The sequence below is a fragment of the Pollicipes pollicipes genome, unplaced genomic scaffold, assembly GCF_011947565.3.
Source record: "Pollicipes pollicipes isolate AB1234 unplaced genomic scaffold, Ppol_2.1 Scaffold_7231;HRSCAF=8579_pilon_pilon_pilon, whole genome shotgun sequence".
In the NCBI taxonomy this organism is placed as follows: domain Eukaryota; kingdom Metazoa; phylum Arthropoda; class Thecostraca; order Pollicipedomorpha; family Pollicipedidae; genus Pollicipes; species Pollicipes pollicipes.
Window position 1 is genome coordinate 9,985,245 of NW_023597034.1, and position 26,026 is coordinate 10,011,270.

Genomic DNA, 26,026 nt, shown 5'->3' on the forward strand with positions numbered 1-26,026 from the left:
AAATCCCGATACTAAAACTCTGATCGCTTCCTGAAAAAACAAACTGCACCACATCACCAGAACCAGTAAACGCCAAAGAAAAATAGAGGCGCGAGCCACCCAACACATGGAGTTCTGCATCCTGTGCTAGCGGTCGTCCACTCTCGATGATGTCGCATTTCCACAAGCGTGTGGCGCGAGACCGGCGGGACCACGACACCACCGGGCCGTGCGCCACCCAGGGTCACGCCCTGGCCCGCTAGAAGCCACTCACAGCCGGTCTCGTCGGACATGTCGTCGCAGTCGGGCTGGCCGTCGCAGCGGCCGGCCGGCGCGTAGCAGCCGCCGGCTCGGCAGGCGCGCTTGCCGCCGGCCGTGCAGGGCGGCGGCGGCGGCCGCGGCGGCACGCCCGCGTCTGTAATCACCAGCAGCTCGGCGCCCCTGCAACGCAAGGTGGACAGGAGGGCGGTGAGAGGGGGACGGTTCGAGGGTTGGATGGCTGGGATGAGGTAATGATGCGCTCAACTGGCAGATTGTCCGTGTGGAGATATAAACTGTCGGTTGTCCCAGTATCGTCAGTTATGCGCGTGGGTCGTTCAGATGTCTGAATGGAAGGATTTCATCAAGTATTTTGCGGATAATTGGTATGTTAACATTGCGAATGACGTATTCCCAGAGTGCTAATTACTATCTTTCTGTTTCAGACTCACTCACTGTAACAGAAGTTTGCTGGTGCGACTGCACTGGGCGACCGGACCAAAATCGAAAACCTTTTACTTTAATCAACTATTAACATGTATAAGCATAAAACCTGTGATCATTGGATCTTTCCTTGGAAAAGTTTCAATGAGTGGTGCTGTGTTTTTGATAAGAGCTTGCATTGGTCCTGATAAAGACAACGAAAAAGCTCCCCGACGGGGAATCGAACCCCGGTCTCCCGCGTGACAGGCGGGGATACTCACCACTATACTATCGAGGAGTGGTACGGCGGGGTCTCAAATAGTAAATGTTTCGAAAACTACACACACGTGCCTTATTCTGATCGTCGTAGGCCGTATGCTGTGAAATCTCAGCTATTTACTTATTCAATAAAAAGGCAGGCCATCGCCATGCGTGAAAATGACCAAAGTACAGCGTTTGAACTTAACTCGGGCCGGGGTCGAAGCTAGGACGTAAAGAGGAAGGGTACACACACGGACACGAGCAGGAATAAAGCAGACCAGACGCGTTCCGCCCGCGTTGCCGCCGCGTCCACAAGGCGTCAAGGGCATATTTACACTTTTGTTTAATACGGTGCTTCGACGTTGGACGAAAAGAAACGCTTTCCAGAAACATTGATACAAAGTGCTTTCATCTGCGGTGGAGCCCAGCCCACTTCAGTCCTGGGAGTTGGGTTCAAGGGCTCGGATGTATCCGCTAGAGGCATTATTTTGGTGCTCTGGGCTGCGTCGTCGTATGGAGGCCTACGCACAAGCATTACGCCGAGCGGAACCCGTCATTACATCGCGCCTCGGCATCTGGCCGATCCCATGGGCCTAACGCATCTGGTCAGCCATGTGGAGCACAGTCTGCGTCTCGTCGGCCCTCATGACAAGGCCCCGCCGCGCGCGCGTTATCGTGCCTCCTGCACGATCCTGACGTCTCAAACCGGGCGATCGACGGGCTCCTGGCCGCAGACCGTCTCAGTATCACGCGTCACGGTGCGACTCACTCCAACGTCTCGTTGAAGCCGAACGCCGTCCTGTGCGAGGCCAGGTGCACGGTGGGGCCCGGCCGGCCGTCGGCGGTGGTCCAGTGGTGCATGAACTCGCCGCCGAACCCGCTGCCGTCGAACTTCTGCATCGCCCGCAGCAGCTGAAAACGCCCAGCACACCGTCGGTTACAGCAGTGTGTTGCTTTACATGAGGCTGCAGTTAAATCCCTTAATTATGATAGGTGACTGTATTTGGGCTGTACATTCCCTACTCACTTAAGCTTAGGTTAATGTGTCCGCCATCCTAAAGCTGTGCCAGTCTTAAGAAGCACGAAAAGGTTTTCCGCCATCCTAAAGCTGTGCCAGTCTTAAGAAGCACGAAAAGGTTTTATCACTTTGGTGATAAAACATTGGTACACGTAAAGATTTACCAAGCAAGGTCTTGCGTGTCATTTTGTCCGACACTTACATAAGCAAGAACGATCTTGAGCTCTGGTTTTTCGGTGTTGTCAGTGTAAGAGTTCTTATGTCGACAGGCATCCATCTAGGGACTGGTTGAACGACGTCTCATGGTAATTCGATGATTCAGTCTGTGCTTAGGATCATCTGGCATTGACAAGATAGGAAATTTTTGCTTGATAACGTCGTCTAGTCAGTACTTTTGGTATATGGAAGGTAGATAGCTGTCAGCATGATAACTCAACAACACATAACCGACATGACAACACAAATGACCAACATACAGCATCAGAAATCACGGCTGCTTGTTCCGTCAATTCCGCGTCGGTTGCGGGTCGAGCGCTGCTGCTGACCTTATAGCTGGAGACGTCGGTACCGGAGGTGACCTGGTACAGGTCTGACTGGAAGGCGGCCAGACCGACGGTGGAGCCCTGGCGGCCCTTCACCGCCACCTCCACCTCATACCGGGGCCGGTATGGGTGGTTGGTGCGCCCCACCGAGATCGTGAACTGCAGCGCCGAGGAAACTCGGGTCAGTTGGGGAATGGGAATGGGTCGGGTCAGCTGCGTGATGGATCCCGACAAGCGGCTGCGTTCCAAGCGACGCCTTTTAAAGCCGACGCCCATCACGTCAGACAGGCAAGGAAAACAGCCGGCGGACGGGGTATGACCAAGGAAGGGCAGGCGCCGGAGACGGACTAGACAGCGGCGATAGGCAACTCACGCCGGGGTCGTCCGCCCGATTCACGCACAATGTCTCCCGACCGATCCATCATGGCCGCGGGACAGCGTGGCAGCGGTAGTGACATCTGTCAGGAGGCGGCGGCGCGCCGAGCCCGGCCCTGCCCGCCGTCCCAACCCACACTGCGTACAGTCCAGCGACGCGATCCATCCAACGCAAACATAGCCTGAAGGAGATCACGGCCGCCGGCTGGTGCACCACGCAGCCACCGGCCAACTGCGTGCAGACGTTTGGAGACCGCATCCGAGTCCGCTTACGCTTACGTGCGTTCCTAAGTCCACGGCGTTGCGTCGCCCAAACCACCGCCAATGAACACAGGCAACCTGCGCTATGCCCGGCGGTCTCCGTTCACCGCATCCGCATCCATGTCTCCGCGACACTGCATCGGAAAGGCCAGCCGCGTGACTGACCCCAGCCGGCCCTGCACTCACATTGTTGCGGGAGAGACCGGACACGGGGAAGCGCAGCGTGTCTGAGATCACCTGGCCATACCACGTCAGGTGGTAGATCAGGATCGTGGCCACGGGCGCCATCTCGGGCGTCACGGCCACGGGAAACGTGTGCAGCGGCACCTGCCGGTCAGGTCAGGTCAGGTCACAGGTCACCGGGAACACGTGAGGCGGCATCCACAGCTATCAGCGATCAACGGTGCCGGCAGCAGGGAATGGACCAGCGCCAGACATAGGGCTCGCAGCGCTCTGGCGCCCGTACCGAATCCCTCGATAAGTCAAACACTAAACGTAAAACCAGCAGCGCATCGCAAGGCTCCGTCTTAGCATCGCCGATGGTCTTCCAGGGGCAGCAGTCACTCCCCGCTCTCCGCACGTTACACAGCTGCCGGCGTGGTCGGCCGGGTCAGCGCGTCGGGCCTGATCAGCGGCGCCATCTGTCGGCGGGCTGCACGTCGCGTCGCCTCAAGGCGTGACGCATTCTGCCGTCATGTGTCGGGATGTCGGCTGAGGCGCACGCTGTCGGCGCGCGGCGCGTGCCACGTTTCCCTAGGCGTCGGCACGCGCACGACAGCGTTTTCTATCGGAGCGCGCACTCGAGGGGTGCTTAAACGCACCGCTCGCACTGGTTGGAAGCCTGCGACAAGGCTTCCAACTGAGCAGCCATGCGGTATAACCAACCACGCGCGGCAGGAGACTGAAAGTCTCAGGAATATTCTGAGCTATCAGTATGGGCAAGGAAGTACGAAATGGGAACTGCCTAAGCGCCTGCTTACTCTTTTTCGACGCCAGTCTAGTGTTAAGTCACGACCGTTCAACCAAACACTGCGACGAGATCAAAAGTCAAGTCCGGACGGAGCGGCGCACCCACCTCCATATTCACCAGCCCGTGATCCAGCAGGATGCCCTTGGAAAGCACCACATAACGGAAGTTCTCGATGTAGAAGTTGCAGCGCACGTGAAGCACCAGGAACTCGCCGACCTGCGCGGCACTCGGTCGTCACGCCGCGCACTCGACGTCAGTCACACCACGCGCCCAGTGCGGGTCACGCCACGGTCGAGTGACCACGCACGCCACGCGACCGGGCCAACGGCGGTGGCGTGAGTACACGCGGGCGGGGCACGACAGCGGGCCCCCGCTGAGCGGGACGGGGCGGGCATCCGCCCGCCGGAAGCGATGAGCTTGTGGGCAGCGCTACAGCGTAGCGTACGAGCCAGTGGCAATCGTGAAGAATATGACTAGAAGAGCTGAGTTTGAAATACTACACTGGTTACAAAACTGAAGGGGAATTAAAATTAAATGTTTGTCTTGGTGCAAAGGAGATGACGTCCATAGAATCCAATAAAAAGGCAAAGGGTGCTGTCCAAGGTGGCATACAGCATTCTCTGAAAGTCAAAAAACCCTCTTTGAAACTCTGCCTTTTGAACGAGTGGCCTGTCGATGGCATTTCGTGCGCGCAACCAGTCCAGCAGAGCTCTCCGGCTGCGAGCGGCGCAGCGCTGGTGCCGACCATCTCGGCAAGCGTGCTGGCCACCAACGGCGCGCCGCTCGTCACCTGCGCTGTGACCTCATCAGACTCTCGCGACCCTCTCCGTCTCCGGTCCCCGCCGGCGGCGCCTACCTTGGGGAAGTGCGTGGAGGTGGCCAGATGGAGGTGGAGGTTGGAGGGCGTATGGAGCGCCACCGCCACCGCCTCGGCGCGAGCCATCTTGCCGAAGTAGTCCTTGAGGGAGGCGGCCAGGCACAGGTAGCGAACCTGGTCCAGCAGCTGACTGAAGTCTGCGGCACGGGAGGTGAGGCGAGCGTTGAGAACTGGGCCCAGAGATGGCGGCCGGGTAGGTCTCGGCCGACTCCCAGGCTTCTCTCAGCTGACGTTGGGCAGTGCCAGTGACGAGATGGGATACACAAAGGACGCAAACGGCACGCGACCAGGATTTGCAGAAACGCTTGCACAACACGATACCGGGCGCGCGCCGGCTGGCAACGCGCGGCTCGCCACAGTGCAGCCGTTTCCGTCGACAAAGAGCAGCGAGTACGCGGTTAGTTCCCATCACAGACACATCTACATCCCGCAGACACGCGACATTTCTACCACGTGAACAGCCCACCCTTCAAACGCCGGGATGGGAGGCCGCTGGGCCAGCATCCTCCCGCCTTGGCCGGGGGCGGGGAGTGGCGGAGCAGGGGCCACGTACCGCGCTCCTCCGAGAGGGTCACCTCCACCTCCCACACGCCCGGGTGGTTGGGTGACATCTGGGCACGCCGCTTCGACAGCATGTACCGCTTGCCGTTCCTGCGGGCGGCAGCGTCAGTCAGCGGCTAGGAGAGCCGCAGAGGGTGGAGGGTGGCGGCGACGGACTTAGAACGAAGATATCCGCACGTGCGCGTGCTTGACGAGTGCCGAGTGAAGATACAAGCTGTCAAGGACATCCGAGTACAGTACGACAGCATCGGACCACTCCCTGTGATCATAGAAGACTTATTTTAATGAAAATCGAACGCATCAGAGGCATCGCAAACTTGCCCCAAAAGTCACAGTTTAAGTACAAAATTGACAACATCGAGACTTTCTTTAAAAACCGGTGGCAGAACGTTTACAGAGCGTTTTTTTCGCCCAAGTTTACGTTTTTTAAAGAGCCTTTTTTCGTTCAGGTCGACTTAAAGAGCTTTTTTGGAGCCTTTGACTGTCACGTTCAATGCTGACAATCCTTGAATGTCACGTGGAATTCGTGGAACTAGGGCGCGCCGACTGGTAGATAGCGCGCACCAACCTGAATATGAACAAGCATCTTGCAGCTCCGCACCACGCATCCGCGGTGTAGGGCCCAGGCCCTGACCGGCCATTGACCTGAGCTCCATGCCACTGACCTGAGCACCAACTCCGGCTGCACGTCCAGCCGGTGCTCGAACAGCCGTCCGGCGCTGAGACGAGACCCGTCCGTCATGTAGGCCACCAGCTGCCGGGGTCAGGTCAGGTCAGGGTCAGGTTAGGTCAGGATCAGGTCACGTCAAATTAACTGCCGTAATGGTGATTCCCCCACGCCAGCGTGACGGCCGCATAGATATAGCTTTTCTCGAAAGCTACAAAGTGTAGCGGTTTTGCAACCCGTGTGACATAGCGTGGTTGGAATACTACCGCGGCACATATTTTCCGCCACTTGTATCATGCTTGTGCTGGCCATTTAATAATTCACACGCAAATCGACCATACGCTGGCGGCCTGCAAACGAGCCTGCGGCAGCGGCATTGCACACCCCCAAGTACAAGTCAAATCGACGCATCCGACAGCATAAACGGTGCATCCCGCCCTTTGTTTTCAGGCATCAGTTTAATGCATCGCATTCATCAGCGGCCAGCGCCAGCTTGATCGATTAATGCGAGACTTACGTGTGTTCGGAACGGCATGTGCGGCTTGAACACCTGGCTTACGCCGCCCAGGAACTTGAGGTGGATCGTGTCCCCATACACCCGCGTCGCGCTGTGACCTTGACCGGTGACCTTGAGCGCGTTGTCTACGACTTGGGCGGTGACCTTGACCTCGGAGCCGTCCAGCGGCTGCAGCAGTGACCTCAGCCGCGCCACCGGCACCCGGATTTCGTGGCGGCCAGAGAACTGCGGCGTGGCGAGGGGATTCATCAGGCCGTCTTCACCTTCATCAACAAAGGAGCGCCGGTCCGCGAAACGGTCGCAGCCTCTGCTAAGAGCCGACTAGATTACACACCGCATAACATCTGCGATACGACCAGTCCAGACGAAGCACAGTTAGAACAGCATAAATATCGAAATCCCACTCATCATCACAGACACTATTGCCGAAAAACATCGTTCTGCACTTTACAGGTCGACTAGCATCCGAGACCGCTTCGCCGACAAGCTGTGTTGCGAGTCAGCGCTCCGGCCAGGCCGCGTGGTGAGCCGGGACGCACCGCGACGGGCGTCTGGAGGACGACCTGCTTGGCGTGCCAGCCCGGCCGCCGGAGCAGGGGCGCCGCCTCGGCCAGCAGGGTCAGCTGACCAGACACGGCGCCGCCGCCGCCCGTGTAGTTGGCCGACACGACCACCGGCAGGTCCAACTGGGAGGTACGCAGGATCGGCGGCGTCTCCACCAGCACCTGACAGGTCAGGTGAGGTCAGGCAGGTCAGGTCAGGCCAGGTCGGGTCGAACTCGCACGTGTGCAAGGACGGCGCTTCGTCAGCAGCTAACGGCACCTAGTCAGATCGAACCGGAATGCATGGAGATCGGCCTTATTTGGATGGCAGGTATTCATATAGCGGATAAGAACATTCGCGAGCGTGAGATACAATAAGCACCCATCTGTACCTTACAATCATGCTTCATCGAAACCCACAGCGTTGATCAATAAACTTCGCATTGCACCGACTGGGACTGACGCGAAGTGTCTTTCCCACATCACCCGAGTGGGGAACGAGCCCAACGCAGCCGGCCTTGCCCCCCCCCCCCCCCAAGCGCTCCGAGACGGTCCGCAGAGCAGTGCCGCGGCGCCGAGCTCACCTCAAACCTGGGCGGCAGGTAGAGCTGGACGAAGAAGGGCTGCTCTTCGGTCTGGCCGCGCGCCGTGACGCGCACGGTCCACGTGCCGGCCACGGGTCGCTCGCCCAGCGGGTACTCAGCGGACACCAGGCCAGTGTTGGACTGCGCGGGTCACGGTCAGGTCAGGTCAGGTCAGGTCAGGTCAGGTCAGGTCAGATCAGGTCAGGCCAGGTCACGGTAGCGGCACCGGGGAGTTCTGGCGAGACGCTTCGGAGGCGTCGCTGGACTGAGAGTGAGAATGCCACCATAACGTGGCAACGTTACACAAAGGGCTTCGGTAGAAGCAGAGCAAGGGTTCTAGTGAAAAAGGGCACGAGGCGGGTGGGCGGGAAGGGAGTTACTGACCCAGCACCTCCACTTCAGATTGATCAGAGCGGTATGGTCGGCTGAGGTATGGCTAGCATCAATGATTTAGGTATACACATACACCAATTCAGGTGATTATTTTTCGGTAGCAGTTAGCTCGTATTCCACAGGTCAAGGCAACGCCTACAATCGACACGAAAACGGAACATCAGCGCCATCCTCGTCATCAGTGAATCACTAACAGCTGTATAAAATCAACATAACTGGCGCCGGTCACTGACGGACGGACGCCATAATTCAGAACAGCCCACGACGGAAACAAACGCCTCATTTTGAACGGCACTGAAACGACTCAATGTCATCGCTCATGCCAACCGCTAATCATCACGCCCGTTTCCTACAGCGTGCGTTTACCAGCTCCCTCTTCACGGTAAAGGCGACTACAGCGTACGACGCAGCGCGCGGTCCGGGTCCACCGGCGCGGAGCGGCAGCGGCAGAGCACGTTAGGTGAGCAGTCTGGGCCGTTATTCACCCCGCCACGGCCCGGCCGTCACCCTCCCTCCTTTTCAGGCAGCCTGATCTCTCTCCATGGTCATATTTGCTCCGATTGAGGCTGCGAGATGGGTTAGCGCTGATGCACAGCCATCTTCACCATCCGACAGTGGCCATCCATCTTCGCGTGGCCATGTACCCCACGGTTGGCAGGCACGGAATGACACCGACACTGGTACACCGGCGTGGTGGCTGCGCTCCGAAACTGCAGAACTGTTCTCAAGCGCCTATTACTGCTGTCTGTCACGCAGACGGAGTCGTGCGTGAGAATGCCAGTGCTGCTGCTGTTGAAACAGTGGATGCAATCGCCCGGTTCAAAAATAATATCATTTTCAAGCGCGTCGTTCGTGCTCTGAGGATTTTACGTTCTGAAAAGGCATTACTTCCAGGTCGCAGCGGCCCCACATGCTTTTGCCACAGGACTGTAACAATGGTTGAGCGAGCCGCAAGTACCGAAGGGACTCGGCCAGTTCCATTGTCCGACGGACTTTGTCTGGATGACAGCACGAACGGCATGGGGCATGTCGGATTCACCCGGCGAGTTCTGAAGCGGTCAGCACCGCCTCCCGCACCCAAAACAAGCCGCAAGCTAGCGTTAAGTGATATGCCGCTCTGCCCCCCCCCCCCCCCCCCCCACAGCCTGACAAACTGAGCCGTCGCCGCACGGGCGTCATCATCGCCCCTGCCCCTGCGGCGCCCGCCGGCGTCGGCTCAGGAGCCAGTCAACCGAGGGGGTTGCGTAGCACGCTCCGAGCCGAGCAGTGCCCTGTTGCGTAGCACGCTCCGAGCCGAGCAGTGCCCTGCAGAGCGCGGCCCGCTGCATTTTTAACATTCCAATTAGGGCACGAGACGGTGCGTCCGTGCCGCCGGGCCGGCTTCAGAGCCACGCCAGCCGCGAGGGGAAGGAAGATCGGCCGAAAAACATGGCGCAACAAGGAGTAGAGGGCGATTACGGCTATCGCAGTGATCTGTTGACGGACAGACGTCGTCCACAGGGTTAGTGCCCCCGTAGGGTCACGGCAGACCGGGTGGGCGCCGGGCGCCGCGCGCTTCCCGCAGGTGTGTGGCCGTCTTTACCGAGGGAACAGCCAGCCACGTTAGCCGGCACACCGCGGCTTGTGATATGGTGCCGCGTTGCGTGCAACGCCGCAGCTCAGCGGGTGCTGGAGGGGCATTCATTCTGACAACTGCGCTCATGACTATTCATGCAGCGCGGCAGCTGAGCGTGCAGGGAAGGACGCTGCACTTCAGCAAATACCCCTTGGTTAATGCAGACGAGCTGTGAAGTGGTAATTTTGCAAACAGACGGTGTGCCCGAATGAGCGCAGTGCAGTGCAGCATGTTGGCATGGGTAGAAGATACAACACGATGCGGTGAAGCTATCGGTTGCACATAAATGCCTCTGGCGGTCTATAAATGTCACGGACATCGTATTGTCACCTCAGCATCAAAATTTACGATTAGTGAAAGTGATTCCTCTCAACCAAAAGCAATGTTCGCTTATAACGTGCTTTCTTGAGCAGGGAAGGGGATCCTGTGCGGTACGCGTACATTCCGTATGCAGTGCAACTTAAAACTCGTTAGTGTGCTGCGTAGCTCAGCTGGCGGAAGGACGGCATGAAATAAGTGGCGTGGATACGTATGACCCATGGTCAGAAATTTGTCCGTTAAAGGCGTGCGAGATAAAATATACATAATCGTTTGTTTCATTTCTGCCGCTCCCGGCATCAAGCTCGCAATATGAAAAGCTTAACCACCGTAATATGCCAGAATAGGTTCCGGCCCGGGATGCCGTGGGGCTTACCTGGCGCGACATCCATCGCTTCATGACGACACCGTGCGGGTCCAGCAGGTATATGTCCGCAGACGACTTGAACGACTTGAGGTCTGTGCCCAGCAGCACCACACGGAACCGCACTGCAATAAACCGGCGGGTGCCTCTCTCAGCGGGTGGTGACGACTGGGCTGACACGCTCGCTCGAGCCCCGCTGAGTGGACATGAGCGAGTGGTGACAACTGGGCTGACACGCTCGCTCGAGCCCCGCCGAGTGGACATGAGCGGGTGGTGACGACTGGGCTGACACGCTCGCTCGAGCCCCGCTGAGTGGACATGAGCGGGTGGTGACGGGCTGGGCTGACACGCTCGCTCGAGCCCCGCTGAGTGGACATGAGCCGCCAGTCGACTCCGCTTGTCTCCGGTATATTAATTTCGTCCCGGTCAGCGCAGTTAGTTCCATCGCTCGCCGCGCTTCCCCCCCCCCCCCCCCCCCTCCGAACCGAGGGTTGAACCGTTGAACGCGCGACGCGTCGGCGATGCCGGCGCTGGGCCAACGGCGGCCGGCGCCTCGCCGGCGGCACGTGGCCGCGCTATTCCTACCGGAGCGGCCACGTTCCCGGCCGAAGAGGGCTCGCCCGTCACCGAGGCGGTCCTGGTTTCTGTCCAATGCTCGATTAACCTCAACGGGTAGCTGCTTAGCGTTGATGGCTTCAGTTGGACGGGATGGCCGATATTGGTAATTTAAGGACAGCGGTAATCTGCAGGGTAGGTCGGACCGGGAGGGGAGGGGAGGGGGGGGGGGGGCAGCGACGTAGATAATTGAGCGCGTTTAAAGGTGGTTGACAGAAGCAGCGTATCATGTGAATGTCCCAACCATCGCAGGAGTGGTTTTCCAGAAATAGATGGTAAGTGCTGTTAGCTGCCGCTCTGCTGTTACTACAACCGTGGTGTCGACGGCGTATATTCTGGGTCAAGCGCATAGTCGGGGGCAAAGCGCCCGGCGGAGTAGCGTGACCGACCCCCGGCTTTCCATCACCGCCGCCCCCTCTTCGTCCCCCGGGAGCACCGCTCGGACAGAAGGGGTGCGGCCCTCTCACGGGCGCCATCCCGCCACTCTGGCCCTCACCGCGGAGCGCCAACCCTCCGAGGTCCAACCCTCGCCAGCCGTCCCAGGGGCGGGGCGGACAGCTGCGGCGGCGCCGCCCCAGCGGCCGTCGCCGGGCGCCGGGGACTCCCCAGCTGACCGCTGCCCCAACCTGTCTCCTCGGGGACCACTAACTGGTGCGGTCTGGCACCCGACCGACTCCGGGGATCGCCGACGCCGCGGCACTACACGTGTGTGGCCGGCCAGCCCCCCTGGGGGCTCTAATAGGCGTCCGCCTGACACCGCGCGGCCAAAACAGGCTCAAACGCCACCGGCTGACCGGGGGAGGGGATCTTGTTAACGGAGGGCGTGATCAGCACAGCCGCAGCCAATCAAGGCGAGCGGCACTGACGCTGTTCGTCTGGGTTCTGACCGCATTCGGACCAGGGGTTTGTGCGAGTACTGACCACGCACTGCACCATAACGAAACGGGGGTTTAAAATTGCAGTTGTGCGTGTTCGGCAGCACAGTGCAGCCACTTCAAAACACGTGCGACACGTAAAATGATCCACCGAATTTCTACAGTCGCTGAACTGCCGGCAGACAACTCGGGCGGTGGGGATCGAAGCGCCACGCACGAGGAAAATTCTGCTAAGCTCGGCGTGTGGTACCAACAAGGCTCTCGCAATTCGTTGGTAAATCCCGACATAACAACGATCGAGGTTCTCGAAGCCCACTCTGTCTCTACGTACCTGAGCGCGCATGTGTACGTGGGCAAATTACAGACTGTATCATTTTTTGACGCGGACACGTGTCCATTGGAACGCATCCGGCAATGCACATACGTGAGCGTGCGTCTGTGTGCGTTTCCGCGCGTGCACCCGCGGAGGCGCGCGGTGTGCGTGCGCGCGTGTGTACTTACGCGCGCCGGGAGAGCCCAGGAGGCCGCTCCACAAAAACGAGGCTATTGCGATCGGCGGGAATTGACTCGTTGAATGGACTGCGCCAATTACTGTACGCCAAGGCGGTCGTAAGTGCCGCCGTTGCCAGCCAAACGTCGCAATAACTCAGGAGCGGCACGAGTCGACCGGGCGGCGACCGCCTCCGGGCACCGACGACAGCTCCGGTCACACCGCCGTCGCCGGCCAAACGTCCCAATAACCCTGGGGCGGCACGATTCGGCCAGGCGGCCACCGCCTCAGGGCACCCACGACGGCTCCGGTCACACCGCCGGCGCCGGCTCCCGGGCCGGGGCTATGGACGTGTGTGTCTTGTTGCACTTCATGATGACCGAGTTGAAAAGTAGTGAAGTCGTTTTTCTTCAGCTTACTTTCGCTTTCACGATACGTTTAAGATTATCTCATCGAACATATCTTCAAATGATCTCACTTTCTTCTTACCTCTTCCCGGTGGGTTCAAACGCGGTCAGTGGCTCGGCGATTCTTTATCAGACGAGTCTGCTGTCGTGAGTAGGATAAGCCTGATGGTTGGCTGAAGCAACAACTCAACGTGCAGTTCTCCCGGCTTTCAACAACGGCGTGCGTTAGCACCTCCAGCCTTTGATGGTGATTGGGGCTTATGGATGCCCTGCTGCCAGCCGGGACACGACGGCGCGCGAGTACCGCGGCCCTTATTGGCCGTGGAGGGAAATCGCAGAGCGCGCGGTCCGCTCGGATTTAGAGCACGCCGGGTGCCAATCACCTCGCGGGTGAGTGATTTGTTGTGGCGTTAACTCCCCCTCCAGTAACAAAGCGGACGTAATGAGCGCCTAAAGAGCCGACCGCGGTCCCAGCAGCTCGCAGAGGGGCAAGTTGTGACCTCGGGGCATACCGATGGCAGCCACGCATACCAACCGCGTGGTAACGAACTAGCGAGGTATCCCTGGATTATGCAGGGGCGCGCGTCACAGCGACGCTATCACCGATGTCAGCCCCTCATGCGCGTTGGAAGTATCGTCTTAAATAGTCTGTCATTATGATGGTATCAGTCACCTATCTGTCATAGTCAATTTGAATAAGTCACAGGTCTGCTTCAACGACGATGAAGCATGCTACGGCGCGCCACCCATTTGGCTGGTTTACTCAGCCCATACTGAACACGCTTGCGTGCAGTTTAAGTTTAACCTCGCGGTGATACGGCGATACCGTCATTGGTGCTCTTCGGTTAAAATTCTAGGACGTCGTTGAGTCATGCGGAAGGCCAGCCGAGCGGCCCGTCCTCAGACAGTAGCGACATTCTCTGCTTATTGTGGTTGGCTTACTTGATTGTGATTTCATTGACGACTCAAAGCGCTCCAAAAAACCAGGCGAAGTCATTCGGTGATGTAAGCTAGCTTCAAAGACGGCATCCACTTCCGTGCTGAATCAGCCCGCCGGATGAACAGCGTGCGGTGGCCTCACATTCCGGGAATCTCAGCCAACCGTGCGATGCATCGCGGCGGCGCGGCACCCCCACCGCCCCAAACGTGCCTACATCACGCCCCAGGGTCACACCCGCGCGGTCGGCAGCGACCTGCCCCGACCGGCAGCCGGCGGCACGGTTTTCGCGCTTCCGGCGCCGCGGGGGACGCCCCGGGGCGGCTGATTGCTCACTGAGTGACGTACCCTCCGGCGGCGATTTTTTCCGGCCGGACACCGACCCCGCCCGGCTAATGGGCGGGGGAGGGGGCGGCAACCGGCCGGTGGCAGCGTTACAGTGTAACCGGGCCCGCCGAACCCGGACGGTGGCGCAGCAGAGCAGACCGATAACCGCGCGGCGCCGAGTATCGACGTGGTGCTGCTGACGCCCGGCCAGCTCGGACTGAGCAGACTGCCTGTCCTGCCGCCAGCAGCCATGGCCGGTGTCGCGGTGCTGCTGACGCCCGGCCAGCTTGGACTGAGCAGACTGCCTGTCCTGCCGCTAGCAGCCATGGCCGGTGTCGCGGTGCTGCTGACGCCCGGCCAGCTCGGACTGAGCAGACTGCCTGTCCTGCCGCTAGCAGCCATGGCCGGTGACGTGGTGCTGCTGACGCCCGGCCAGCTCGGACTGAGCAGACTGCCTGTCCTGCCGCCAGCAGCCATGGCCGGTGACGCGGAGAATACCACAGCACCGTGATGGACTCCAGCACCACAAGCTCACCCGAGGACCTTACATTGGATATAGTGATCTCCACGCGCCCCTCCCCCCCCCCCCCCCCCCATGGCATCACCTCTCTGCACTTACGCACAACGTGACCGCTGAACCCCCCCCCCCCTCCCCCCTCTCGGAAAGGTCCAGGTTGCCTCACCCGTCTGCAGCTGCCGGTAGACGGGGCTGTCCATCTGCACCAGCATCGTCAGCGAACGGGCCTCGAAGCGCAGGTCGGTCCGGTTCCGGAACATGGAGCCCTCCAGCTGGTCCTGCTCGTTCCCCTCCATCAGCAGACTGTACTCGCCGGGACCGCTGTTGGCCGGGACCTGCGAAGGTCACACGGGTCAGACCAGCTCGCAACTGCACCCACTCGGACAGGGTAACCGAGTACCTGAGGAGAGATGGGACAACTCCGGCCCATAATGCCCCGGTCCAGCCACTGCTGGCTGGTGCCTGGCAGCAGATTCCGAGCTAGGTCATGTAAGCAGTCGCAGCGTGAAAGGCGAACTGCCCACTGCTTGCCAATGCTCCACGGTCACAAGTCACAAAGATCTGGTATGAAATCACAACGATTGGGTCATGTGAAAATTGCCTTGATATGGATCATGGACATGCATCCATACTTTACGGCCAGTGTAAGCCTAAACGGTCATGCCATAGCCAACTGCATGAAAACAGCGCAGGAAAGGATTCTACCATCCAGACCCAGGGCGACAATGCACAGCGAGGCTCCCGGTTTTCACACACGCGCTTGACTCGCAAGCCTCCTGCCTGCAGTTTGTGAACCGCAAGCCAGAGGCGATACGATGACCTCGCACATCACCATCACGGAAGTCGATATCGCTTCCCATCGGCAGCCTAGCTCCGATCGAGCGCCGAGGGGTCATGGCCAGGGCGTGTGAGAGCGGCCCAGCAGGAAGCAAGGACGATATTAGTCGACGGGTTCGGACTGCGCAAAGCAGGCGAATGCACGCCCGCGAAAATACACGCTCTCGTGCGTCGGACGCGCTGGCCGGACAGACGCAGTCTCCGGAATCGCGATCTGCGGTTCGGACAGAAGGCGGCTCTTCATTTCACTGTGATGGCGGGAGATCAGATGGGTAATTTTTCAGCAGCCGTTAGCGGTGTCTCTCAAGTGGCCCACTCACACCACATCGCTATCGTTCTTAGAGCAGCTCGTCACCCTTCCCGTGGCCGGTTGATCGCCACGCACACATCCGCACCACAAGCTGGTTAGGCTGACCGTGCTCAGAAAAATCAAGCCTTCGTAACGCCAGTGGCATTGCTACAAGCCAACTCGGAGGCGCTGCATGGCGACCGCAGAGCCAGCCAGGCGCTGGGCTGGCCGGCAGCGTCGCGACGGACACCTCCCTCACCGTCCGTCGGCGGCCAGCGACGGACACCTCCCTCACCGTCCGACGGCGGCCAGCGACGGACACCTCCCTCACCGTCCGACGGCGGCCAGCGACGGACACCTCCCTCACCGTCCGACGGCGGCCAGCGACGGACACCTCCCTCACCGTCCGACGGCGGCCAGCGACGGACACCTCCCTCACCGTCCGACGGCGGCCAGCGACGGACACCTCCCTCACCGTCCGACGGCGGCCAGCGACGGACACCTCCCCCACCGTCCGACGCCTGCCAGCGACGGACACCTCCCTCACCGGCAGCGTCGCCTGCCAGGGACGGACACCTCCCTCACCGTCCGACGGCGGCCAGCGACGGACACCTCCCTCACCATCCGACGGCGGCCAGCGACGGACACCTCCCTCACCGTCCGACGGCGGCCAGCGACGAACACCTCCCTCACCGTCCGACGCCTGCCAGCGACGGACACCTCCCTCACCGGCAGCGTCGCCTGCCAGCGACGGACACCTCCCTCACCGTCCGACGGCGGCCCGCGGACACCTCCCTCACCGTCCGACGCCTGCCAGCGACGGACACCTCCCTCACCATCCGTCGGCGGCCAGCGACGGACACCTCCCTCACCGTCCGACGCCTGCCAGCGACGGACACCTCCCTCACCGGCAGCGTCGCCTGCCAGCGACGGACACCTCCCTCACCGTCCGTCGCCTGCCAGCGACGGACACCTCCCTCACCGTCCGACGCCTGCCAGCGACGGACACCTCCCTCACCGTCCGACGGCGGCCAGCGACGGACACCTCCCTCACCGTCCGACGGCAGCGACGGACACCTCCCTCACCGACAGCGTCGCCTGCCAGCGACGGACACCTCCCTCACCGTCCGTCGCCTGCCAGCGACGGACACCTCCCTCACCGTCCGTTGCCAGCCAGCGACGGACACCTCCCTCACCGTCCGTCGCCTGCCAGCGACGGACACCCCCCTCACCGTCCGACGGCGGCCCGCACCATGCCAAGCCCAAATCAGTTCACCGCTACCGCCTGTTCCGTCACCGCACCGACCTGAGCGTCGGCAGTTAAGCCGCGCGAGGCTCACGGCCTGGCGGTGGGACCCAGCCGACCTTAGCCGTCCGGACACACTTCAGTGCGGCTCTGGGCTCGACGGCACGGATCTCAGGACCCGTGATTTTCCTGGACACCGCCGCCGCGCGCCCATACCAAGACGTGATGTGTTCGCAGCGGACGGACGGACGTCCGGACAGCGAGTGCCTGCTGGTGTCACATGACGTATAACGAAAGAACTATAGACGACGGCAGCACCCCTTCACACAGTCCTACTCGAGTGGCGTCACGGGCATCGCGCAGCAGCTCCCTTCCAACTCCAGGCAGTCGGAAGCGGCCGTGCCCTCCATGATGCATAAGTTGAGTATGTGCCTTATTTGTTACCGGGACGCCGAGGGGGCAGTACAATTCTGAGGCAAGCTCGCCTCCCGCAGATAGGCCACACTGCACCCCACGGACTTTTGACCATCGAGGGTGTTGGTGCATACACGGAGGGGAGGGGAGCTGGTGCCGGGACCCGATGGCAGTCGGTGGCGCTGTCGGGGAGGAGTCGATGACGGCGCTGGCCGAAGAAAGCAAACTCACAGCTGGCCGTGAAGTGGGAACGATGAGTATCACCATGCAGACCTGAACGAAAATTCTCTAATTCACTGAATGCTGGTGGATAAGAACCGCCAATCTGGCGGCAAACATAGGACGGAAACGCATTTCGCACCAATCATACCATACATTTTCAAACACCGTAACTCTTATTTTAAAACAAAATTTGCACCTTTACTCCGTCGCAGGTAAGGTGATATTTTCCTTTCAAGCGCAAACAAAATGCCTGAAAGAAAACAAAGCGGCATTCATGTTATGTAATTGTTATCATTATCATTGCTATTATCAGCTTTACCAGTCCTACCGCCCATCATCAGGACAAACAAGACCACGGGTTACTGAACCGCGCGGTGCATCTATCCGCCAGTCCCAGTGGACCAGTTTGGACGGCGTGTCGGTTCCGGGTCGGGGGCCGCGGTCTCCCAGGCGTCGATAAACAGGCCAGAGGCGCCGGAGTCTGCACCACAACAGGGCCGACGCACGCGCATTGTGCGTGACACGCGTGTCACCGCTCGGGGCGGTGCCGGGTCCCGCGGCGGGGATTCACCGGCACGCGCCAAACACACGACGGTGTCTTTGATGTGCGGAAGAAGGAGGGCCAGGTTGGTGGGAGGGTTTGGCACAGTATGAGGTCAGGGAGTGGGTTGGAGATGCACCCGCCGGTATGTGCTGCTTGCAGAGCAAACCAGAGATGTCGTGTCAGAATCGCATGTTAAGAGGCACCACAAACTCAGGAACGACATGTAACAAACATACAGTTCGCTCTGAGGAGTTACTGCCATTTGCGACGGCACACTTTAAAGTCGTTCGTATTTTACAATCGTTCATAACAAACTGAACAGCACGACATCCCACGCTACGTTGTTTGACAACTTTCTAACAAGCGGGTGAATGTGTCGTAAAAGCCGGGCGGCCGCGGGACAATGCCGCGGTTTTCTACACGGGATGCAGATCACACATGATTAATGACGCAGTTACACGAAAACGCGGACCGCCGTCAACAGAGCGCCAGTTCCAAGAGAGCCGATCCGGTTACGGGTCCGCACGCTGAGAGCGTGCCTGCAGACTGGGCACTCGCCTTTAAACAGCGTGCGTATCTACGAAAAAATATACTACAACTCAATAATCATGCGTACACAAACGCACTTCATCTCATAACGTTTTCAACAAGTAAATCACATCATCAGTATTATCAAACTGAATTCACGCCTACATCGTAAGCGGTCTAAAATGCTACATATTTCCCGTCAACAATGAAATCGGTACATCGTACCCATGGACATCCCATAATGTGGTATATTTCGCGTCATCACGACTGAACTGGTATTCATGTTTAGCGTGAACGAAGCTACCTCGACCCAGGCTTGCGGAGCGCCTAACCTCCATGAGATCAGTATCTATCTTCATGAATCGGCACCCATCTGTTTCCCCTGCAGCCGTCCGCCTTTCACCCGTGCCTCCCTTATGCTCCGCGCCCTGACCCGGCGGCCGCGGCCCGGCCCGCCCGGCCGCCATTGAAACGTCGGCCCGATCGGCGCCGCTCGTCCAGCGATTGTGGCGCCCCGCGCCGGATTAGCCGCGCGCGCCACATCTGCCCCCTTTCAGCCGACCCTCCGGCGGGCGGGGGACGGGGACGGGGGCTGTTGTTCGGCGTCGGTATCAACGGAAGCCAAGCAGTGCGCGGCCCGTGGCCTCACCCCCTCCCGCCGGGCCGACGGCCGGCCGGCCGCTGCTGATGCGGCAGCCGAGGGCTGAGGGGCGCGAGGTGGACGGCCGAGCTGTCCGGACGCCGGGGCGACAGTGCACTGAGAAAGAAAGGTACAGCCAGGACGCGTCGAGATCAGAAATGTCATGACAGTATCGCTGGCAGCGGGAGTTTGCTTCAGTTCGTGCTCTCGCACCGTCCCTGAGAAGTGGGAGTTTGTGGAATATCTCAGACGGTGGAAAGAGGACCTGAATAAAAAGGCAAAAGCTGATCAAAACAGAGCCCTTCAACCTGACATGCTTTTCGCTCGCGCTGCCAATATCCGTGTCTCGGATATTTTCTCGCAGTCAGTTACCACCGAAGCAGGACTATCATGAAGGAGCGTGCCAGAAAACCAGTCTGACTTCAGGTCACTGATGCCCAAAGTTGGCGCACCTCGAGCGCACCGCTCACCGGAGCGTGCTATCACCGATCTCCGTCGCCTCGCCGCGCTCCACCCCGCAAAAGATGAGCTACTTTCGGATCATCACCAGCGCGCTATCTGCCCTCGCTCCGGAACGGCCGCTCGACCGATGCATCCGGCGCGTCGATCCGGCCGCGACCGCTTAAAACGCGACCCCGCGCTGCCGGTCGGCGCGGCGTCACCGCGCCGGGCGCCGTGACCGGAGCCGATCCAGCCCGCTCCGGCCGGTGACCTGATGGCCCGTCCCCGGGGAGGCAGGAGCGCGGGAGGCGCGGGAGGAGCGGGAGGCGCGGCGCGGGCACCGCGCGGATGCGCACGATCGCCGTCGCGACGGAGAGGAGAGCACGATAGAGTTACGGTCCGGTAATACCATTGACGTAACGAGGCCCAGCCAGTGGAGCGTGTGCAAATGGTGAAGAGGTCGTGTGAAGCCCCCTTCTCCCGGTCACCAGAGTCCCTAGAGCTCGTCAGCAGTTTGTACCGCTCCGCCCGATCAGCCGTCTTCACCAACAGCCCGAGCCGCTCAGTTCGTCGCGTGCACGGCGCGCGGCTCCGCTCTCTCACAACGGCAGCGCCAGCACCTGCGCCGTCCAGGCAGCGCTCACCGCTATCTCGAAGAGCTCCATCTGGTCGGCCGTGCAGGCCCGCTGCAGCTGGCTGAGCCGCACCGAGTCGCGGTACAGCACGGCGCGCACGATGATCGGCAGCCGGGAGCGCAACACGTCCACGGAGAGACGGTACGGGTGGCCGGGACGCACCACCCGGCTCGCCAGGATCAGGTACCGCCTGTGGACACGGGCGCCACGCGTCAGCACACGAACCGCCCTCAACCGCCCGGTCCGCCAGAATCATGCAACGGGACTCGGCGTCAAGATCAGTCGGCACGTTAGGAGCATGTGCACTCCCACGTGACAAGCTGACACGGACGTCAGAGGGCTGTTGTCAGGACGGGGTTCGCTGGTTGGAACCAGGTCAACGAACGGCGAGTCACGAAGCACCGGCCCGTCAGCATGCATGAGTTCTTGTAATGTAGGGGTCGGTGCAAAAGTCGAGGTAAGCGGCTTTAATGCATGGCTCTCTCATCAACGACTCCATCAGGACTTCACAAGTTTATAAAGCTGTCATCACGGCGAGCTTCCAAGAATGCACTTCCAGTTTCAAAGGACAGAAACGACAGGTCATTCAGAACTGTTGAGATACGCACTCTGTTCCCTTCTCGCAGTTAACGAACGTGTAGGTTCATAGCAGCCGTCCAAATGGAGACCGCCGGCGAGCGACCCTTCATAACTAGTGCCCCGTCCGCCGGTGATTGCCCGCCCACCCAAAGCCACCAATCATGGCCGGCGGCGTTATGAGCCTGGAAAACTCGCAGCCTCCCGCAAATGGTAGCGTTCAGCATGGAAACCAATTAGGCGCGCGCGCCGGCGGAGTTCAGGGCTTTCACAGCAGCCGACTAACCGAAGCGGCGTCGCGAGCGCACCGTCGGAATTTCATTACACGTAATTGGATTTTCTGCGAGGCCCAGGTGCTCGGGCCTGTGCCAGAGATGCCGCTAGGCAGCACTGGCAGCAGGCAGGGCCTCCCCGCCCACCTCCATAAGGTCTGCTCTCAAGTCGCGACAAACGAGGCAAGTATAAGGCTATATTAGTGAGGGGACAACGGGCAATGACGCATAACGGAGGGGAGAGAAATTTGGAATTCTGGGAGGTTGGTTCTGTTCCAGTTAAACGCAAGCGTCGTTTTGCGCTATGCCTCCTGAGGATGAAATATGTCCGTCATTTCGTGGACAATAAACGAGACAAGTATTTAACTGCCTCAGTACACAGTGCACGCACGCGCTGCTCAGTCTTCGCGAGCCGCGCGAACGAAGCGTCCCCGTCCGTAGGAGCGGCTGCACGACCGTCGCCAGATTGAGGCAACTGGCAGTTTCCTTTTTACTTGGCTGGGGCAATGAGGCCATTGAGCTTCTTCGGCGAGGCCAACACTCGGTGCACTCATTGAGAACACGCTTGCCTCACTAAAATAATAGACCAGAACACCAATTAGACGCTGGCTCCGTCCCATTCCGGCTGTCTCGCATGTTATCCCGAAGAACATGTGGGCAATTGCACGTGACGCAGAACAGACATGCGGCCTTGGAGCGAAACAGCTCGATGCACTGGACGCCGCGGACTCTGCCCGACGCAGTGCTTTCACACCACAACTGCCGCTCACTGCAGAGCGCAGCCCGACATAGCTCTGGACGGCGTCGGGAAGTTATCCGCGGTTCCGTACAGTTTTAATGTAGTCAAGTCCATACTACAGAACAAAATGGAAACTAAACCTGCACGCTGACGCAGTAGTGTGTTGGACGTAGCACTGGAAGAGGGCATATTCGGAACGCGGGGAAACCTTCGTGGAGCACCAGCGATTTACGGCACTACCATCACGGCTGAATTTGCACTGACAATCTCCAACCCCTCCGCACTCCAGAACTACACGCCCCTCCAATCTCGCACGCCACCTCCAGCTCCTGCGGCCCCCACTCGCTCTTCCTCCGAGCTCTCCCGGCGCGGCGCACGTGCGTCGGTCCCGCGGGCCCCGCCGGTCCCGCGAGCCTCGCGCGAGCTGGCCCGCTCCATCGATCACCGACGGGCGTCGAGACCGACGCGGCCGGACCGACAGGAGCCGACGGGAGCGGGCCCGGGTCAGGCCCCGCGGGATGGCGTTGAGGCGCCCGGGGCGGAGGGGCATAGCGATGGCGCGCAGCTTCATCTGGCATGAGACTGCAGAGGAAACGCAGCGACCGAGCCAGCCGCGCTGTGCAGTTGGACACGTTTCGGTGCTGTGAGCCTCTTCGTCGCCGCTTCTCCTGCCCTCACTTTTTTCGGCAATGCGGCAATCACATGATGCCCCACAAAACTGTCACCCGTCCCGCCATCTCGGCCTTCCTCCTGCCACATACGGCTGTCACCCGTCTATTCACCACGGCCTTCCTCCTGTCCCACACAACTGTCACCCGTCCCGTCACCCCGGCCTTCCTCCTGCCTCACACAGCTGCCACCCGTCCATTAACGCCGGCCTTCCTCCTGCCCCATATGGCTATCACCCGTCCCGTCAACCCGGTCTTCCTCCTGCCCCACACAGCTGTCACCCGTCCCGCCAGCCCGGCCTTCCTCCTGCCCCGCACAGCCGCCACCCGTCCCGTCACCTCGGCCTTCCTGCTGCCTCACACAGCTGTCTTCCGTCCCGTCACCCCGGCCTTCCTTCTGCTCCACAAAGCTGTCATCCGTCCCGTCATCCCAGCCTTCCTCCTACCCCACACGAGTAGGAGGAAGTCCCGTCCCGTCCCGTCACCTGTCACCTGTCCCTTCATCCCAGTCTTCCTCCTACCCCACACAGCTGTTAAGCGCTCCGTCATCCCAGCCTTCCTCCTGCCTCACACAGCTGTCACCCGTCCCGTCATCCCAGCCTTCCTCCTACCCCACACAGCTGTCATGCACCCCGTCATCCCAGCCTTCCTCCTGCCTCACGCAGCTGTCATCCGTCCCGTCATCCCAGCCTTCCTCCTACCCCACACAGCTGTCATGCGCTCCGTCATCCCGCCCTTCCTCCGCCCACACAGACTGTCACCGTCCGTCATCCCAGCCTCCCTCCGAGTCACACAGCGGGTCACCCGTCCCGTAATCCCAGCTCCCTCCTGCACCTCACACAGCTGTCATCCGTCCCGTACTCCCAGCCTCCCTCTGCCTCACACAGATGTCACCGTCCCGTCATCCCAGCTCCTCTGCCGTCGTATCCAGCCTTCCTCCTGCCTCACACAGCTGTCACCCGTCCCGTCATCCCAGCCTCCCTCCTGCCTCACACAGCTGTCACCCGTCCCGTCATCCCAGCCTTCCTCCTGCCTCACACAGCTGTCATCCGTCCCGTCATCCCAGCCCTGCGAAGCGCGCATTTGGCCCGCCGCTGCGATGACCCCGCAACACCGATGGATTCGTCCGGTTGTGACAGCGCTCCAACCTAAACAGTCTGCCAGCGACTGCACCGGTCGGGGACGGCACCAAGGCCCGATCCGCCGTTCCAATCACGTCGCGTCTACGGGCCCAACGCCACACAGGCGGTGGCGCCGCCGCGCCTCACCGATCTGGCGGGGCGAGGGCAAAGCAAATGGGTCAGCACAGGTCTCAAAACCAGCTGATGCACAGATCAGCTGATCTGAAGCGAAATCAGAGCCAATTTGAGAACAACTCCAGGGTAGCTCCGCTCGAGAGGCATAGGAATTTCCCAGGAAGTGGGAAGACCACATTGGGTTCAGTGGTCCCTCTTGTGCATCAAGGTGATATGAAAAATTAAACTTCGCCAAAAGGCCTCTGCCTTCCCTTCCCCGTTTACGGTTCCTTCACATATACCCTATGCGCTAGTGCACTCTGCCCTATCACCCTGCGAGAGCGGCAAGCTCATCTGCAACCGACCCAGTGACGGGAGGTGGGGGAGGGGGGGGGGGGGGCGGGGCGTGCGGGCCGTTCCACGCGTTGACCTATCCCGGGGAGGAGCGTTGCGGTAGGACGCGGCGCAACGGGTGCGCGGCCAGACGGTGCCGCGAACAGGGCAGACCTGGGCGACCGCCAGGGTCAGATCGGAAAGCGGACGGCGTACGTGCAGACCATGCTGCGTGCATGATGTATGTGAACAGATGCGCCCGGGCCCGTGATACAGGCATGATCTCAGACATGCCCGTCAAGTGTATGAGTGAATACCTCTATCGTGGTGCTGGTGCAACAAAACACCGACACAACAATGCGTCCAACTATGGCGCATCGAGAGAACAGACATCGTGGCAGCGAATAGGCACGGCCAAACCCACATCGGCAGCGGGCCGACAGCATCCACCCCGTTCTCCGACAGCCCTGACCGCTGGGGATAATGTGCTGCTAGATAATGTGGCGGGATAGATGCGGTATAGGAGCGACGTGATCGGTGTGGCGGGATAGATGCGGTAAAGGAGCGAAGTGATCGGTGCGGCGGGATAGATGCGGTAAAGGAGCGAAGTGATCGGCGTGGCGGGATAGATGCGGTAAAGGAGAAAAGTGATCGGTGTGGCGGGATAGATGCGGTTTAGGAACGAAGTGATCGGTGTGGCGGGATAGATGCGGTAAAGGAGCGAAGTGATCGGTGTGGCGGGATAGATGCGGTTTAGGAACGAAGTGATCGGCGTGGCGGGATAGATGCGGTAAAGGAGCGAAGTGATCGGCGTGGCGGGATAGATGCGGTACAGGAGCGAAGTGATCGGTGTGGCGGGATAGATGCGGTAAAGGAGAAAAGTGATCGGTGTGGCGGGATAGATGCGGTTAAGGAGCGAAGGAGCCGGTGTAGTGGTACGTGTCTATTTAGTATGCACCATACACGCACAGAGAATGTATGTGCGCGTCATGCCAATAGTTGCGCGTTCGTCGCTGATTGAAAGCAATGAGATTTCACTGCCTCAAGCATTTCATGGCTGCCGGTCACCAGCAAACATCAAATGCAATTTAGCACATGGAACATTGCCGGGCAGATGCACATTTTCCTCGCAACTCTAAGAGGTGTTTTGATTCCACAGTTTGTTTGACCTGAAACGTCGTGTTCATCCGAGCGACAAGATCCTTTTCGTCCAAGCTAGATCATCCACTGGTCTCACTTTCACCTGCGGCTCTAGTGAATGGGTCTGTGCGAAAGCCCGCACTGCCCATCAACATTTGATCGGTGCATTTTGGTCCTCCGGAATTTTTCCTCCCCACATTTCTTGCCGTTCCCACCGCCACTGCGGCATCCTCCTTCGCAGCTTTTATCCACGATACGGTCGACCTCCAGTCGCCTCCCACTGTATTCCAGCACGTGGGGAGCCTTCCACGTCCCCGCCTCCCGTCCACGTGGTCCGTTTGCAGCTTCCTCCCGGCCGTATCCTGGCGGCCGGGCGGCCTCTCGCTCGGCCGTATTGATCCTGGCGTTGAAGCGGCGGCGGCCGGCGGCGGCCGGCACTCGTCGGCGCCACGCGACGTCCGTCCGATGCCGCCACGCCGCGCTGGGCCCGGGCCCGGCCCCGGCCCCGGCCCCGGCCCCGGCCCCGGCCCCGGCCCCGGCCCCGGCCCCGGCCCCGGCCCCGGCTCCGGCCCCG

The 26,026-nt window shown here is 60.2% G+C and overlaps 1 protein-coding gene and 1 non-coding gene across 2 annotated transcripts in view; both read right to left on the reverse strand.

The window, feature by feature from the left end:
- LOC119109365 (uncharacterized) overlaps positions 1–26,026 on the reverse strand; it is a gene marked incomplete at its 5' end in the record, with an annotated part of 65,057 nt that overhangs the window by 17,196 nt on the left and 21,835 nt on the right. Inside the window, 14 exon segments of the mRNA XM_037232977.1 lie at positions 387–420; positions 1,691–1,833; positions 2,485–2,640; positions 3,304–3,444; positions 4,193–4,303; positions 4,944–5,101; positions 5,518–5,615; positions 6,191–6,279; positions 6,710–6,934; positions 7,249–7,434; positions 7,836–7,976; positions 10,538–10,650; positions 14,860–15,028; positions 20,499–20,679. Coding sequence (XP_037088872.1) covers positions 387–420; positions 1,691–1,833; positions 2,485–2,640; positions 3,304–3,444; positions 4,193–4,303; positions 4,944–5,101; positions 5,518–5,615; positions 6,191–6,279; positions 6,710–6,934; positions 7,249–7,434; positions 7,836–7,976; positions 10,538–10,650; positions 14,860–15,028; positions 20,499–20,679 — 1,945 coding nt within the window.
- Positions 887–958, reverse strand: TRNAD-GUC (transfer RNA aspartic acid (anticodon GUC)). The gene has a single exon. It is a non-coding gene; the product is annotated as a tRNA-Asp (tRNA).